This window comes from Lissotriton helveticus, chromosome 9 (assembly GCF_964261635.1).
Source record: "Lissotriton helveticus chromosome 9, aLisHel1.1, whole genome shotgun sequence".
NCBI lineage: Eukaryota > Metazoa > Chordata > Amphibia > Caudata > Salamandridae > Lissotriton > Lissotriton helveticus.
This window is the reverse complement of record NC_136070.1, coordinates 1,072,775,399-1,072,791,616: the sequence shown is the minus strand read 5'-3', so window position 1 is coordinate 1,072,791,616 and position 16,218 is coordinate 1,072,775,399. Positions and strand designations below refer to the sequence as shown.

The window sequence follows — 16,218 nt, the reverse complement described above, 5'->3', positions numbered from 1 at the left end:
GCCGGTGGTTCTTCAGGTCTTTCAGGTCGGCCGTGGGCTTCTTGAGGAGGGGTTTGACTTCCGCCCACTTCCAGTCGTCTGGAAGATGCCGGATTCGAAAGGAGGCATTGATGGTCCGTGCCAGTTCGGGTGTGACGGTGGCAGAAGCTCTGTGGTAGATATGCGGAGGGAAGTGGTCCGTGGGGGCTCCTGAGTGGGTATTCCTCATGGTCGCTGTGGTGAGTTTGATGGTGGGTGGATTCCAGGTAGTGATGGTCAGCTGTATGTCGGTGGTGGTGGTGGGGGGGCTGGCATCTGTTCGCTGAAGTTGTGGTAGAAGTCACTGCGTCTATCCTTGGCCTTGCCGTATCACTCCTGAATCATCTGCAGACACACAGAAGGACAGCATGGGCAGCACAGCAGCAGGTAGTGTGTTTTGGGGGTCGGATGAGCCCCGAGATTAGCAATAGCACCGGATAATTAATCAGGCTGGAGCAGATCAAGGCGATTATGCGTCTACCATCATTGGCTGGTTAGCCATGCCCCACGAACATTAAAAGTTCATGTTAAGAAATCTCTTAAACAGTAAACTGTAGTAAAATTCAAGTGCAGCAGTGGAATTTACCATTACTATATTGAAATGTAGCTGAATTTCATTACAGTCCTTTATGGTGATTGTGGCAGATGCAAAGCAGTATTGTAAGCATTCCTATTAAAAACATATTTCTTGAAATGGCTAAAGTGAACTAAATTGTTTCACAAATAATCATTTTCACATCTGCCCCCCTCCAGCCTAAATGAAAACTAAATATTAAAAGCGATATAAACGCAAACCAAATTCAGTTATGAAGTTCACAATAATGCTTTCAAGTATTGCTACATTCTTAGTCATGTCGCCTCAGTTTAAATAACACTTTCTAGGTTGTCTCTGCGGTAATCTATACAAGCCACTTTTCAGTTTTAATCCTGTAACCCTTCTTCCTATTCTAAAAAATCTGTTTAGTTTCCACTGATCACGTTCCCTGTCCATGCAGATAGATGTCAGGAAATTTCAATCTGCAGCACCATTCATTGTTTTTTTTTTAATAGTAGGCTTTTGCCCTTTTTTAAAAATGAGTCTGCCCAGGGCCTTTTGTGTCAGCAGTGTTTTTGGGGAAAGCAGAGGCATGTGTGCCTTGCAGAGGCACCGGAACCCCATCCCCAAGGCCAAATGGTTATTTTATGGGAAGGGGGGCTTGTGTCACCCGTCCCTGAGCCTAGCCGAGTCCAATGGAACCCCATCCTTGGGGCCAATTTAAACATTTAGGATTTTAGTGTGAGAATAGCACACCCCCCAAAGCATTATAGAGGCCCCGGGGACCCCTCACCCCAATGCGAAGGGGCCGAACCTCTGGATCCAATACATCTGCAATATCCAGAGGACCCCTTCCCCTGGGACATTGGTGTTCCCTGCCCAGTAGCATCTGGACAGGTAATATAAATTGTATTCCCTGCCCACACTCTCCCCCGGCAGGCAACACAACTTTGCTCCCACCGGGGTGGGAGCATAGAAAAAAGGTGCTCCTGCACAAGAAGTAGCAAAGGAAGGAGGCCGGCTCCTTCTGCACGCATGCATTGTGCTGGCTGAGGAAATGGTTGGGGATGGGAGACATTGGGTCTCTGCCTGCGGCCCCCACAATTTTGCAAGTCATGGGTACCCCAGGTGGGCTACTAGCTACCCACAAAAAGTAAAATTCCGGCTTACGGTATGTGCGCTGCTGGGAACTTGACAGGGGCTGAGAGGGTCTTGGGGGCTCCCCCTGCAGCCCCCATTAATTTGACCAGTTGTAGGTGCCTCGGTGAGTACTGGGGCACCAACTTAATAAGAAATAATTTAAAATAAAAAGCTGACTCTCGTCAGCACCTGGCCTGCGTGCTGGCTGGGAAGCTGGCGGGAACCATTGGGTTCCTCCCGCATCTCTCCAACTCAATTTATTTTTAAAAAGAGTATGGGTGATCTGGGTAGGCTGAGCAGCAGGAGACTCTCCTCTATTATTCTCTGCTACGGCAAGGAATGCGCTAGAGCTTTTTAAAGTTATATTTTTTTCATCCTGGTGGTGCCTTTAGAAGAGACAGGGACACCAACAACCATTTAGTTTTTAGTGTTGCGTGCTGCAGGTAATGCAGCAGCCCCCTAGCAACATTCAAAACCAACAAACACAGTACGTTTCCTGGGTCATTGAATCCATGACCCCAGTAGAGTTTACCATATATTTTTAAACCACTCACATCTGGAGCTGGAGGCTCTTCAGCTGGAGTTCAGGGATCCCTTGTGGTGGACTGTAGGGCTGCCTTTTGTGGCCTGAATTCTTTTTAAATAAAGACTCGTAGGCATGCAGTTGTACTGGCAAAACTATACAGCTCACAATAGATGAGGTGTGGAAATTAGGTTTCAGTGAATATTTATCATTTGCTCATCACCATGTAAAGTAACTTAATTAATTTTGATCCTATTAAAAACTTTGATTCCATAACCCTTCAGAATAACAAAAAGCATGCTTCATTTGTACTTTCCTAACTGCTGATATATTTTGAAATATCTCTCATTTACAGATGTGTATATTTTGTTGTCTGCTAAAAAAATGATCCTTTCACACTCTCTCTAGCCCAGCAAGATTATCACATAGTTTAGTTTACCTACATCTCTCAATTTAAAGTCAGATAAGACAAGTCAACGCCAATCTCCATGAAAATAAGTAGGTTTGCCAGAATACATATCCTAACATTTGAACTCTATCTTTAAACTAATGCCAAAGGAGACAAAATAAAAACGTATATCAGACGTATCTATATTGCTCATTCACCTTCTGAACCTCAGCATGATTATGCTGGGGGTGCTGCATCTCCCCCAACACCCCTACTTCCAGTGCCTACTAAAGAAACCAAAGAATGTTTGGCAGTGTGCAGGGGTGTAACTTCCCAATACACGAAGGTTTCAACCATGCCGTGAAAACTTTCTGATAGATATTCTCCCTGTGGATTCCTTCCTATTCACTCTCCTCCTGTTCTGTAGAGTGGACTTAATAAGGTTCCAAACTAGATACTGACAAGATTGTTATGCTGTCAGGTAGTCCTGCTCTACACCCTATTCTGTGGGAAAGGCTAACAAATATATATTAGTGTATTCATTTGCCTTTTTCACCCGTGCAGGTGTGACATCCTGTATGAGCTCGGTCTACTTTCCCCAAAGTGGGTCAGAGTTGTGACGGAGGTGATGACACCGCCTATTGCAAGGTTTTCCAGATCCAGTCTGGCACTTGACGAGATTCAGACTTTGAGGATCTACCATTAGACAAATTATTCACCAGAAAAGGTGTTGCTGAATGTAACATGTTCTTCTTTTCCTGTATAATCAGCAATCCTTAAATCACCGAGTTAATTGTTAATGTCATCGATTTGAAAAGTGATGTGTAGAATTTACATGGGAGTTTATCATCGGTGATGATGGTTCTCTGTGACATCATAAGAATGTCATGAAAATATATCTTCAGTAATGTCTTTTGGAATCCCAATTGCATGAAGGAAAATGAGTTACATGTGACACTGAAATACTAGCCATTCCTGACACAGGAAGGGAGAGTTGGGCTGTCAACAGCATCCATTCAACAGATTTCTCAAGTTCTGTCTAGGGTTTAAAGGCCAGTGCAGGATCAGAGAGTAGAGCTGCTTACAGTCTGTTGGTTGCACCTGTGGATGTGCAGCTTCTGTTTTGAGTTATTGGCTTTTTCTGGCAAAATGTAACCTTTTCATGAGTTTATCAATTTCTAAGTAATTCACCTTGACATGGTGATTTTATAAGGCTGCCGACATCCTGTCTTGTATGTATTGAATTTGTCACTGTGAAGTTGTTCCTATTAAGTTGGTGATAATGTTTACGATTGATCCCATTTTTTAGGATTTATATTACAATTATGAACTAAATACACTTTTAACTGTGTGTGGTGGTAACTAAGAACATTACTGCACATTGTTCAAAATAAACAATAATGCACGTTTGAAATCAGATATATGTTCCCTTTGTTAATTAAAACTCCTGCCTTTTTGTAAGCAAATCGTTTGGTTCAGATTCTGAGGGATGGATATTAATTGTGCTTTTTTCCTTTCCAGTATGATTCTCTTGCTCCGGTTTCTACCACTATTGAACTCATTCTCGTTGAAGATGTTAAAGTAAACCCTAGTGAGATCACAATCTACAATCACCCTGATGCCAGGGTAAAAATAAATTTTCACTTTTTATTAAAAGTTGTTTCTGTATCCAGTTACACAGAAAATCATATGCCATTATCAAGCATTGTTGAGCCCTGATATGCACAGGACTAAAATGTCACAATTTACTCTGAATGTATTTTAAATTAATGGCCATACCTTGTATATTTCAGGCAGAGCTATTTGTGAAGGAGGGCTCTGGGTACTTCTTTATGAATACCAGCGTTGAGGATGTCATACGTTTTGATAATCGGGAAATAAATGGCAAGGTGTTGGTACGTAAATAATTTTGTGTTTTTGAAGATTTATAAAGAGAATTTTATTAAATTTACAATGTAATTTAGAATTAAGTTACTAAGCATGTTTTGTTTAGTCAGTGTGTAACACCTGAAGAAAATTTCTGCAGAGCTCTACAGTACAAGACGCTGGATTATTATTGATTGAGCATAGTTTAATAGAGTTGTGCTCATATAGGTTACTAACCTCAAACAAGCCCAGGTCTGGAGTTTTTGATTTATTCCCATCTACTAGCTGACCTGTATCTGAATCCGATTCTCAGTGGATGTGATTTCAGATCATGTCTTTTTGCAGACCATTCCCCTCTAGCAAGTCATTCCGTTCTGATTTTTTTCTGTTTAATTTTTAAACAACCATTCACAGTAGACTATTTTGTATACAAAACTGACAAAATGTATTATAGGATGGGTGCTTCAATTAGACTGTCATGTATGAAATCTATTTAGAATGAGTGTGCTTCTTTTGTCACTTTATAGTACATTAATTGCCCGGTAAAGTAATGGCATATAAAGACAAAATGTAATGAGTTTCTGTACAATATTCAAAATGTAGTACCTGATGGTAAAATTGATTTTACATGTAGTACTGCAGTGTCATGCACTGAGAGACTTGAACCAGAAGAGGATCCGTGGTTGCTACATAACGAATTTGATTCTAGACTAATGGACCTCATCCTTCATGCACATGAAACAATTGACACACATGGTCTTGAGTTTAAGTTGCATAGACCAAAAGTGGCAAGTACAAGGTCAAACTTTGAGACTTTTTTGCTCATAAACTAGGGATTACAGCGGCTAAGGACAGCCTTGTGTGCATATATTCACTGAAAAAAAACAAAGGTTACAGGGACGTTATACTTCTACTCATGTTTTGCTCATACAAAACCAGAGAAATTCAGCAGCTAACCTAACTATAACTCGTGCCCCCGCAATGCACTTTTTATGACCTCACATATTACATCACTCATGAGATGGTCAATGACATCACTGATTAGTGATTGGTTGTCTGAGTATGTGTGTGGGTGTCTAAATGTCTGTGCGGGTGGGTGTGTAACTGCTTGTGTGGATGAGTGCGGGGTTACTCAGTGGCTCTATGGGTTAGTGAGTGTGTAAGTGGCTGTATGGGTGAGTGAGTTTGTGTATGGCTCTGTCGGTGAGTAATTGCATATGTGAAAGTCAGTATAAGTGAGTGCTGGAGTATAAGTGACTGTATGTGTGACTGAGTGATTGCGAGAGTGGCCATATGTGTGAGCGTGTGCTTGTGTCAGTGACTGTGTAGGTGAGTGAGTATGTGTTACTATCTGTATGAATAAATCAGTGGGTGTGCGTATAAATGTATAGGTGAGTTAATGGCTCGATGAGTGACTGACTGTGTGAATGGCTGTATAGCTGTATTAGTGAATATATAAGTGGATGTATTCGTGAGTGAGTTGGTGCGTGAGTGGCTGTATGGGTAAGTAAGTGGATGTATGTGTAGTCCTATGAATCAATGAGTGGGCTCCTAAGTACTGATATGGGTGTGTCAATGGTTTTGAGAATGCTAGTGTAGAAGTTGGAGTGGGTGTATGAAAGGTTATATTGGGGTGTCAGTGGGTGCGTCAGAGGTTCTGGGGATGATGTCATGAGTGATGTCACTGAACATGTCATGAGTGATGTAAAATGCAAGGTCATAAGCAGTGCAATGCGGGGGCGCCAGTTATATTTAGCTCAGCTAACTTGAACTGCTGAATTTCTCAGAGTGGCAGAGAAAGTGGGTGTGGCCTTCCAAGATATCTTGGAAATCCCACTGTGTGGGACTTACTGGAAGTGAAAGGGAAGGTAGCTGGCCCTCAAGGACCAACGACCCCTCCTGTTACCTCCAATAAGTCCCACAGCAGTATTGCTGAGAGGTTGTTGAATGCCACAGCCCCTTTCTCCACCACTGTGCAAACATGTCTCCTGGGGATGAAGTCCCCTTGGCTCCAGAGGAACCTTGGGGGCCAACTACCCCCTCTGTTAACTCATTATCAATGATGGAGGTGGGAGAGGAGTGCTTAAAGAGTACCTTGCCTAAAGGGACACATGTCTTGCACTACCTGGCTTAAGCTCATGCACAATTTGATTGTGCCACCATTCCCACTACCCGTATTATTGTTGCACAAGTATTTACCCAGTATAAATACATATACATTTTTACCTAATGTTCTTGTTGGTGGAATATGGAACTGTGTTGCATTGAATGGATTTGTTTCTTTAACGTCTAACAAACAATGTTTGCTCTTGTCAGCTACAACCCCTAAATCAAGGTGCGGTGTTGCTGATGGTACATGATCAGTGTTTGGCATTCCCTGCTCCTGCCAAAGCCGACATCTATGTTTCTGATATTCTGGATTTGTATGTTCGTGTGGTTAACAAGGTGAGTGTTTATAGAGTAAACTTTGATAAATGTGTCTGCAATATTCTTAATTTGAACACTGGCTCAATTTAGGGGCAATTTTAGTGAAAGGCTGGGTTTGAATGTTTTATATATGCCACACTTGTGTGCTATTTGTTTAATTAGTGAATACTATTTTAGTGTAAGTTATGACCGTTGCACTTGTGATAGCAGTCTTAGGTTTCACTGCTATTGCGACTTCGATAGCAGTTTTATGTTTTACATTTCCGTTGTTGTAAAGTAGGTAAGCTTTATCAGTTTATTAGGTTCTATTTAAAACATTTCAACTGTTGTGAAACTCTTACAGTTCTTGAAACCGTGAGAGGTAAACAGTCTTTGTGTTTACAACAATTTGAATATTATTTTGAACAGTGAGGATTATAAAATAGTGGGCTAGTTCCGAGGTAAATATTTTATGTACTTGGCCCCTTTGGGTTCAGGCATTGTTTTTGAGAGTTTAAGAAAGTTGTACTTTTTTGGATATACCTATTCAATTTGAATTATTTAGAATTTGAGAAAATATTCTACTTATGTGTCCATTTATTTGATTGAGCTTGTTGGCTATACAAAAGAGAAAAATTGTGTTCACATAGCACTGAATCCGATCAGTGTGTGAACATGTGAGCAGTGTCAGTTTTCTAAATTCAGCCTTTCTCACTGTGCCAATAAACTACATGGAATGTCTTTCCAATATGTAAAGATGAGATTTTAAGTATCTAGCAATAGATTCATACTGCCTTATGTATGGTCAACCAGCAAATCAGTCACTTCTGGATCATCTTCAGCCTTTGTATGTGGGAATGAATAATTTGTATTTTGGTCCCTTTATGGATGATTGATACTGGTACTCGCGTATGTCGTCCTTCATATTAGTCTTTAACTCTCTGTTCTCTCCAAAAGTAGTAATTTGATTCTGGTTCTGGAACCCTCTAACTGCAAACCTCTTATCTGACTGGTCCTGCTAGTGTTTCTCTAGTCCTTTACAGACACACTGGATAATTGTCAATTAAGGTGCAGTTGAAACCTATTAGTCATTGCCACAATGAAGGTGAATTAGAGCATCCACAGAGTAGTTGGCTTGAATACACTCCAATGCTTCAGCACAGTGATGCATAGCATCAATTTGGCTTGAGCAGGGAGACAAAGATTCTCTAACAAAGTCTCTGGTACCGTCTAGAAAGCAAACAAAATGTATTGATTTCCTCCTTTTTATAGGCTTAGAAGTGCTGTTTGTGTGAGACAGGCAGCACATGGTAGTGCTGACAGATTTCAACTTCCAAATTTGTAAGGCAATAGAAACAATGTGAATACCCCTCTCATTATATACAAAAGGGCATACAATGAGAGGCTCGTATACGTAAAACAAACCTCCTCATGTATGTTCAGTTCAGCTTGTGATTTATTTTGGCCAACTGCCTTTGTGTCTTGCTAGCAGGCCAGTCTTGTCTCCTTTTGTCTTACCCCGATGATTAGGAAAACTATGCAACCCACCATTTAGCAAAGGAATATTCTTTTTGCTCTTCTAACACAGCATAAAATAAAAGCAGTAACATTTAAGTTAAATTCTTTCTTTTGTGGAATTCCTGGCCAATGCTTGCCCCTTGGGGTAAGAAAAATAACATCTTCCTAATCTCTTTGCTCAGGAGGTAAAGAACTGCAAAGGAAGACCAGGATATAGGTATTTCTTCCAGCATGGAAGTACAGTACCTTAGGCTTTGGTCCATGATCTTCCAAGTATTCAGTCTTCGTCTTCTTTTTCACAGTCTGTCTCCATTTAGCTCACAACGTGGCTTGGGGTTAAGAAGCAGATGGAACTGGTGATCAAATTAGATTAAAGAAACCAAAAGTTTCCCACCCTGTGTATGTGTGATACGCAGGGCCCTACTCACTTCAGGTGGTACACTGTCTGTTTAAGGGCAGGAAAAGTAAAAAATCTTTTTTATATAACCCTCACCCACTCGTGTAGTGTCATGCCTCATCATCGGGTTCACCCTGACTCCTAAAAGTCAGGGTGGGCTCAACCATATTTATGGGAGCACTTATTAGACCGGGGGTTTAAGGTTTAAAAATCCTCCAATAGCTCCAAGGTATCCCTTTTTATTGCAGAGTTATTGGGGATATTAAAAATGGGAAAGTAAGGTAATGAGGATAGCATGGTCCTATGACCCAAAAACCAACATGTTTCAGCCCTAAGAGATGGCCCTGCTGGGTCCTGGGCTTTCGTCAGGGTGATTTAATTCTCCTCCCCAGTGTTTCGGGTTCAGACTATTTCTGAAATTGATGTGCAAATGTTTACACTTAAATTGGACAGGTTTTACTGTAACATATAAAGTAATAAATTAGTTGCCCTGCCAGTCTTTATATACCAATAGGGTAGCATATCACAAAGGGGGTGTGTTCTTTGTTGTTATAAAGATTGTTGACAATCTAATCTGATATTGATATATCTGAGACCTGGAGAAGGGTGGGAAGGAGTTACCCATGTCAGGAGGATAGAGAGGTCATTTCACTGGCTGGAAGAGGTGCTGGAGGGATACATCCTCCCTATTCAATACTACACAAACCATAAAGTATCCTACCCTGTGTATGTACGAAATGCGGGGCGCTACTCTCTTCAGGTGGTACACCGTCCATTTAAGGGCAGGAAAGGAAGAAATTCCTTTTTTATATAATCCTCACACTCTCTAGTAGTGTCATGCTTCATCGTCTGGATCACCCTGACTGCTAAAGGTCAGAGTGGGCTTAACCATAGTTCAGGGAGCACTAGAAGTGGATCAGCGGGTTTAAAGATTAAAAATCCTCCAATAGCTTTTCAGAGTTATTGGGAATATTAAAAAGGGGAGAGTAGGGTAATGAGGATATTATGGTCCTATGACCCGAAAGCCAACATGTTTCAGCCCAAGAGGTGGCCCCGCTGGGCTTTCGTTAGGGCAATTCAATTCTCCTCCTTGGTGTTTCCGGTTCAGCCCATTTCTGAAATTGATGTGCAGATGTCTACACCTAAATTGGACAGGTTTATACTTGCCCTTAGTTCTGTTCCTATTTTCTTTTTAGGTCCAACCTGAAATAAGTGTATGGGACTGTCGCTATATGTGTCAGTATCACACCTTGTGATTTAGTCAATGTCGCATGTGGAATCCCGGCTAGAGATTCTGTGTGAACACATGCATCACCCATTGCATGCTCATTATCCACTGACTACATGATGTATAATTTCCCAATCTACTCTGATTTGTGGCTGTGAAGCTCCCACAAGAACACTTAACTCTTGAAAGTTGTCTATGTAATGTAAATTTAGACGTATATTAACTGTTTAAGCACCGTTAAAAAACCTACATCTTATTGTTTGTTTATAAAAACAGCAGGTTACCATTTTGTGATTCTATCGCCATTCAATCATGCTCAGGTTTTGTAGACACTCACCCCTTAGTAGTGGACCTCTCGCTTCATGAGGGTACGCAGTTGCAGGGTTAGCCCTGTAGTCACACACAAGTGGTGATCAGTAAAGTTGTGGAAGAAGAGAAAAACTGCGTGTTGCCATAGTTAATGAAAAGCGGGAGATGATATTGCTTCTCATTCTCACACTCAATCATACATCTTTCACTTACTTCGTCAAGGGTCATGACCCTCCTGTGCACCTAATTGGTCCTGCATCTCTCGGCTCTTGAGTATCCGGTGCTAAAGAGCACGTTTATTTGTTTGGACCATTGCTCTCATGTGCGGCTCGCTAGTGGACATGGCCCCAGCCCAGTTGCGTTGTCTGACGTCATTGCGGCGTCAATTCAGTGAGTCGGCGTGTACCGAAATACAACGTCCCACAGGATCCTGGGGCTTGTAGTTTGGGCGGCTCAATACAGGCTGTTATATTCATGCCTAATGCTGGCGAGACACAATTGGAGTTTATTTCACAGGTACATTTGATGTGGCATTGCACAAAAGTAACAAGATGTATTCAATATCTAACCTTATCGCTTGACCATGACATGTGTAGTGCAATTGGGTCAATTCAAGTTATTTTTTTAATACCTGATATTGGAGAGTGTTGTCCCTATTGCATATGGCAGTGTAGTCAATCAGAACGTGGAACATTTAATATCTCCCCATATTGGTGGATAGGGTATGTTTTGGACAATTAAAGCCATAATGATTTTGGGGCTTATAGTATCATCATATGTTACATTGTTAATATCCTCAGTTTGAGTTATTTATTTAATATCTAATTCTGCTGAGTGTTGTCCATATTTCATATGGCAGTATAGTAAATTAGAACCTGGTATTGAATAGGGCTTGTTCAAGACAGTTAAAGCCATGAGGATTTTGTAGCTTGTAGTGTCATTAGATGATGGTGTTACATCGTCAATATCTTCTACTAGAGAATCACTAAGGGAGGTACTTTCTCCTATAGTATGTGGCGGATAACCAAAGTTGTTTTTAAGTGTCCAACAATATAGGTGAACCCAGACATAACTCTCTTTATAATATTGACTGTGTCGTCCTATATCCTGACCCAGCCCCCAAAGATTACGCTCCACTAAAAAAGAAGCGAACATTCATGGACATTATAACAATCGGACAAACAAAGGTTTATTGTCATATCCGAATACGAGAAATTCTTCTTGGACTCCTAATACTGCATTAAGTTTCAAATTGGCATGTGATTTTCATCGCAGACATTCTAATTTTTGTTAACAACAATGTTATTGTGTATAGTGAGGTGCATTAACGACACATTCGATTGACAGCTTATGGAAGGGCGGTCTATTCTATATTTATTACCAAGGGAGGTTTCATAACAGCATGCATACTAAAGGTTAAAGATCTGGTCCGGGGTATAACTGACAGACAGAGTGAATTATGGGTGATGTATTTTCTTAACAAAAGCCTGAATGGGTGGGTTGAAGCACCTGATTAACCAGGTGGGAAGAATCATTATGTATAAATTATGTTGAATTACGTAGGAGGGTAAAATGAATTGAACCTTACGGGGAAGGAGAAAAATGATATGTTCGCATCTGAAATGATATTTAAGGTAAGAAGGATCGCATTATAACTTGAAGTTTATGATGACTGTTGAACACGGAAAAGGTTTAGAGGCTGGTAACGATCTGGTGAACTTGGTAATAGATTGCGAAAGCGTTCAGTTGCGCTTTCATAGAGGGAAAGTGTTGTTTTAATGGGCAGTTATTGTTAGCACGTAAGAAAAGATGCAATGTTGTGAGTACTGAGTTTACATAAGTGTCAATGACAAATCCTTTTGCTTTTTAACTTTACAGAAAAGAACCCCTGACGAAGGGCAGTAATCACCCGAAATGCATTGGGTTACATTTTGGACATTACTTATGGAGCTTGGGATTTTAACATGCTGTATTTAAAGGCGTTTGGGCATTATGCAGCACTTGAAAATTGGAATTACCTTGTTCTATAATTTCAACGAATGCACAATAAAAAGCAATTCATGTGAGAAAATATGGTGGACATTGAATACATTTGGTTTACGAGGATTTTATTACCTCTATCGGCACGATGCATCCTGGGACTGATATCTTTAATATCAGCAACTTTTGTGATCATATAGATGACGTCAGTGTTTCAGTTGGTATGTTGTTTTTTCTCCCATAGAGGGGAGGCCTAAGTCAATATGGGTAGTTTGTGCTGTAGAAGAGGATAATGTCCTTTTACTTCGGGTTGGCCCCACAGGATCATTTGCCTCTCTTGTTTGTTTCTCCAAAAGTTAGTGTGTACCAGTATATTTCGAATACTACTGTTATATTTAAAGGAGAATAGTGGTTTTACAAAGTTCAGTTCATTGGAGGTCAGAATATGCAAATTTGTGTTTAATATCTTCTTTATGAAGTTTGAAGATGAGTTGTATGTAGTAACACATCAGCAAAATGGTTCCCCTCTTAGCATTAATTTCCAGTAAGGCTGATCTGGAAGTGTTACGGGCTCTTTTCTTGGCATGTTCCATAGTACTGGCTCTTTTCTGGTCCTGTTCTATAATCCTTTTGGAATATGCCTTTTCCTGTAGTTTTGAATCAAGTTTTTCTGATTCCTCTTTGTAGCTGTGCAAGTCCAAGCAGTTCCTTCTGATCATCAGGAACTGTCCCACTGGAAGATTTTCTCTCCGGTAACGTGGGTGGGTGCTGTTACAGTGGAGGAAGCTGTTACATCCCATGGATTTGCGGTAGCGGGTGCTTTCCAGTTTCCCATCTCTAGCCTTGATATTCACATCAAGGAAAGATACTGGTGTGCTGCGAGTAGTCATGGTAAAGCGGAGATATGGGTTTAGTTTGTTAAACCATTCGCTGAATACTTGGGTACTTTTCTTATTTCTGTGCCATATGACCAAGATATCGTCTCTATATCGTCTCCAGACACGTATCTCATTGTTGAAGGGGTTGTAGGTCTATATTTTATCATCTTCCAGCTGGCTCATGTACAGGCATGTGATACTAGGGGCAAAGGTGCTTACGCCCATGAAAGTCCAGTGTTTTTGTAAGTAGAGTTGGTCCTCAAACTTGAACAAATTCTATGTGAGGGCCATATGCATCTATGTTATGACCCACTCGATTGGTGCACGCAATGGCCAGTCTTGTGTTCTCAGTATGTTGGCATTGACATGTAAGCTTTCTTCTTGGGGGATGCTTGTGTATAAGCCTCCACGTCGAGGCATATCATCATCTCTTGCGTGAGATCTTAATCAATGACAGTCAAGATGTTGAGTGAATATTTTGTATCCTTGACATAGGATTTAATCTGTGTGACCCAGGGGCACGGAGCCAGTCTGTATACTCTGACAGAGGTTTTAGGACCGAGCCTATTCCAGACACAATAGGTCTGCCTGGAGGTGGTGTTCTACCTTTGTGGATCTTTGGAATAGTATAGAATTGAGGTGTTATTGGTTCAATGTTGCTGAGGAATTCCTTTTCCTTTTTCAATATCCATCCTCTTTCCAAGGCTTTTTCCGTGATTCCGTGATCTTTTGCAGTCGTTTTGTAGGGCCCTTTTGAAGTTTGGTATAATGTTGTGTATCCCTTGAAAAAGATTTTCACTCTGATCTTTCTGAAGAATTCATATAGCTCACATCTTGTCCTGAATTTCTCAATTTAGGCAGTAAGGATATAACCAAGCCCTTTATCAAGGACTGCCAATTCATTAGGTGTCAGTGCTTCATCTGTAAGATTGACCACTAGGTCTACAGTGAGCTCGCGCCTACTTGTTGATTTCTCTTCTGGCTCCTTGTGTTCATTCCATCTCATGTTGTGTCATCCCATTGAATTCTTCTGCCATTCCGTCTGCCTCCCCGCCCTAAAAAATACTGCTGGTTCTGGTTAGGTTGAAAATATGGCATGTTATGAAACTGAGAGTGGGCCTTGATATTGTTGGGGGCCATATTGTCCGTGCCAGGCAAACATCTACGGTGAGGGGTACGTGGGATTGTATCCTGCACCTCTTCTGTGCCTCTGTTTACCTCTCCAGCTCTTTGAGGAGTTATCACAAGACCAATCTTCTTGTTTCGAATAGGACAAGCTCGAGTCACTTCTATTTGATGATCCCTCTTCTGAGTCTTGTTGTTTCTTGTAATCATCCTTGATGTAAGGAAATACGCTATCATGTGAAAACCTTTTCAGGTCTTTCTGTTGTTTTTTGATCTTGTTATGCATAAGGTAATTTTTGTAATCTCTAATTTCCTTGTAGATTTCCTCCAATTTCTTTTTAAATACTGTGATCTTGAGTTTAGCATTAATTGCGTACTCACTGGTCTTGATCTTGATGAATAAGGCACCTGACAGTCGTTTTGCTGTGTTTATTATCAGTATTAGCCAGTCTCACGTGCACCTCAATGCTATTAGTGACCATTCTTTTTTTTAAATCGAATCTTCCAGAAAGATTCTTGGTTCATTTTTAACCAACAATCCTGTGGGGGCTGCATTGCCTCGTAAGTCTTCTGTCGCGCCGTGGAGCAGAATTTTCATCTGGTTCCGCTTTAACTGCTTACCTTTACCCCAGATTTGTGATTGGTTTAGACACTGAGTGATGTTCGTGTCTGGTCGCATGGACTGCGCCAAACGCAAAAAGAACAATTGATGGATAGAATGCAGAACAATGTCATACATTCACCCCAGTACAAAGATCTGGGCCTAAATCCATAGTTTTTTTTGCTCACCATGCCATTCCAGTTTGGACCCAGCCATATGCAAATCAGTCTTGACCCTGCGCTCAATGGGAACAGTCCAGCCTGAACTTCCAGGCCAGGTCCTCCCTGGACTGGAAACAAGCATCCTAGGACCGGTTTCGGGCTTTCAGCCCTCATCAGCCAGGATAGCTTGACTCCAGTGGCATGGGGAGCACGGGATCCACGTTTGGGCATACCCGTCCCACTCAGGGTGACAAACACAAAAAGAACAATTGTTGGAGAGAATGCAGAACAATGTCATACATTCACCCCAGTGCAGAGATCTGGGCCTAAATCCATCATTTTGTTTGCTCACTATGCCATTCCAGTTTGGACCCAGCCATATGCAAATCAGTCTTGACCCTGCGCCCAATGGGAACAGTCCAGCCTGCACTGCCAGGCCAGGTCGGCGCCGCCAGAATTGTGGATGCCATTTCATCAGTATATGCTATTCCAAGTAGTTCAGTCATCTCTGCTGGTCTTCGGGTGTATGTTTTGTAATGCAGATTATCTGTAATGTGATGTTACCACTAGTGTGTGACTACAGGGCTACCCCCACAACCATGTCCCCTCGTGAAGCAAGAGGTCCCCTACTAAGGCGTGTGTGTCTACAAAACCTGAGCATGATTGAATGGCGATAGAATTATGACGTGTTAACCTGCTGTTTTTTATAAACAAACTAATGAGTGTATGTTTTCTTAACAGTGCTTAAACAGTTAATACAAGCCTAAAAAAGATGTAAACTATTTAATTTACATAGACAATGTTCACGAGTTAAGTGTGATTGTGGGAGTTTCACAACTACAAATCAGAGTTGATTGGGGTACAATATATCCCGTAGTCACTGGATAATGAGCATGCAACCAGTGATGCATGCGTTCACACAGAATCTCTATCCGGGATTCCAAATGCGACCTTGACTAAATCACAAGGTGTGATACTGGCACATATAGTGAAAGTCCCACGTACTGTTTTTATTTCAGGTTGGACCAAAAAGAAAATTAGAATAGAACTAAGGGCAAGTATAAACCTGTCCAATTTAGGTGTAGACATCTGCACATCAATTTCAGAAACTGGCTGAACCTGAAACACCAGGGAGGAGAATTGAA

General features: G+C 41.2%; 1 protein-coding gene across 1 annotated transcript in view; it reads left to right on the top strand.

Annotated features, from left to right (window-relative positions):
• Window positions 1–16,218, top strand: part of NUP210 (nucleoporin 210) — a 524,741-nt gene that overhangs the window by 319,264 nt on the left and 189,259 nt on the right. Inside the window, exons 19-21 of the mRNA XM_078661451.1 lie at window positions 4,126–4,230; window positions 4,398–4,499; window positions 6,787–6,915. Coding sequence (XP_078517577.1) covers window positions 4,126–4,230; window positions 4,398–4,499; window positions 6,787–6,915 — 336 coding nt within the window. The remainder of the gene's footprint in view (window positions 1–4,125; window positions 4,231–4,397; window positions 4,500–6,786; window positions 6,916–16,218) is intronic.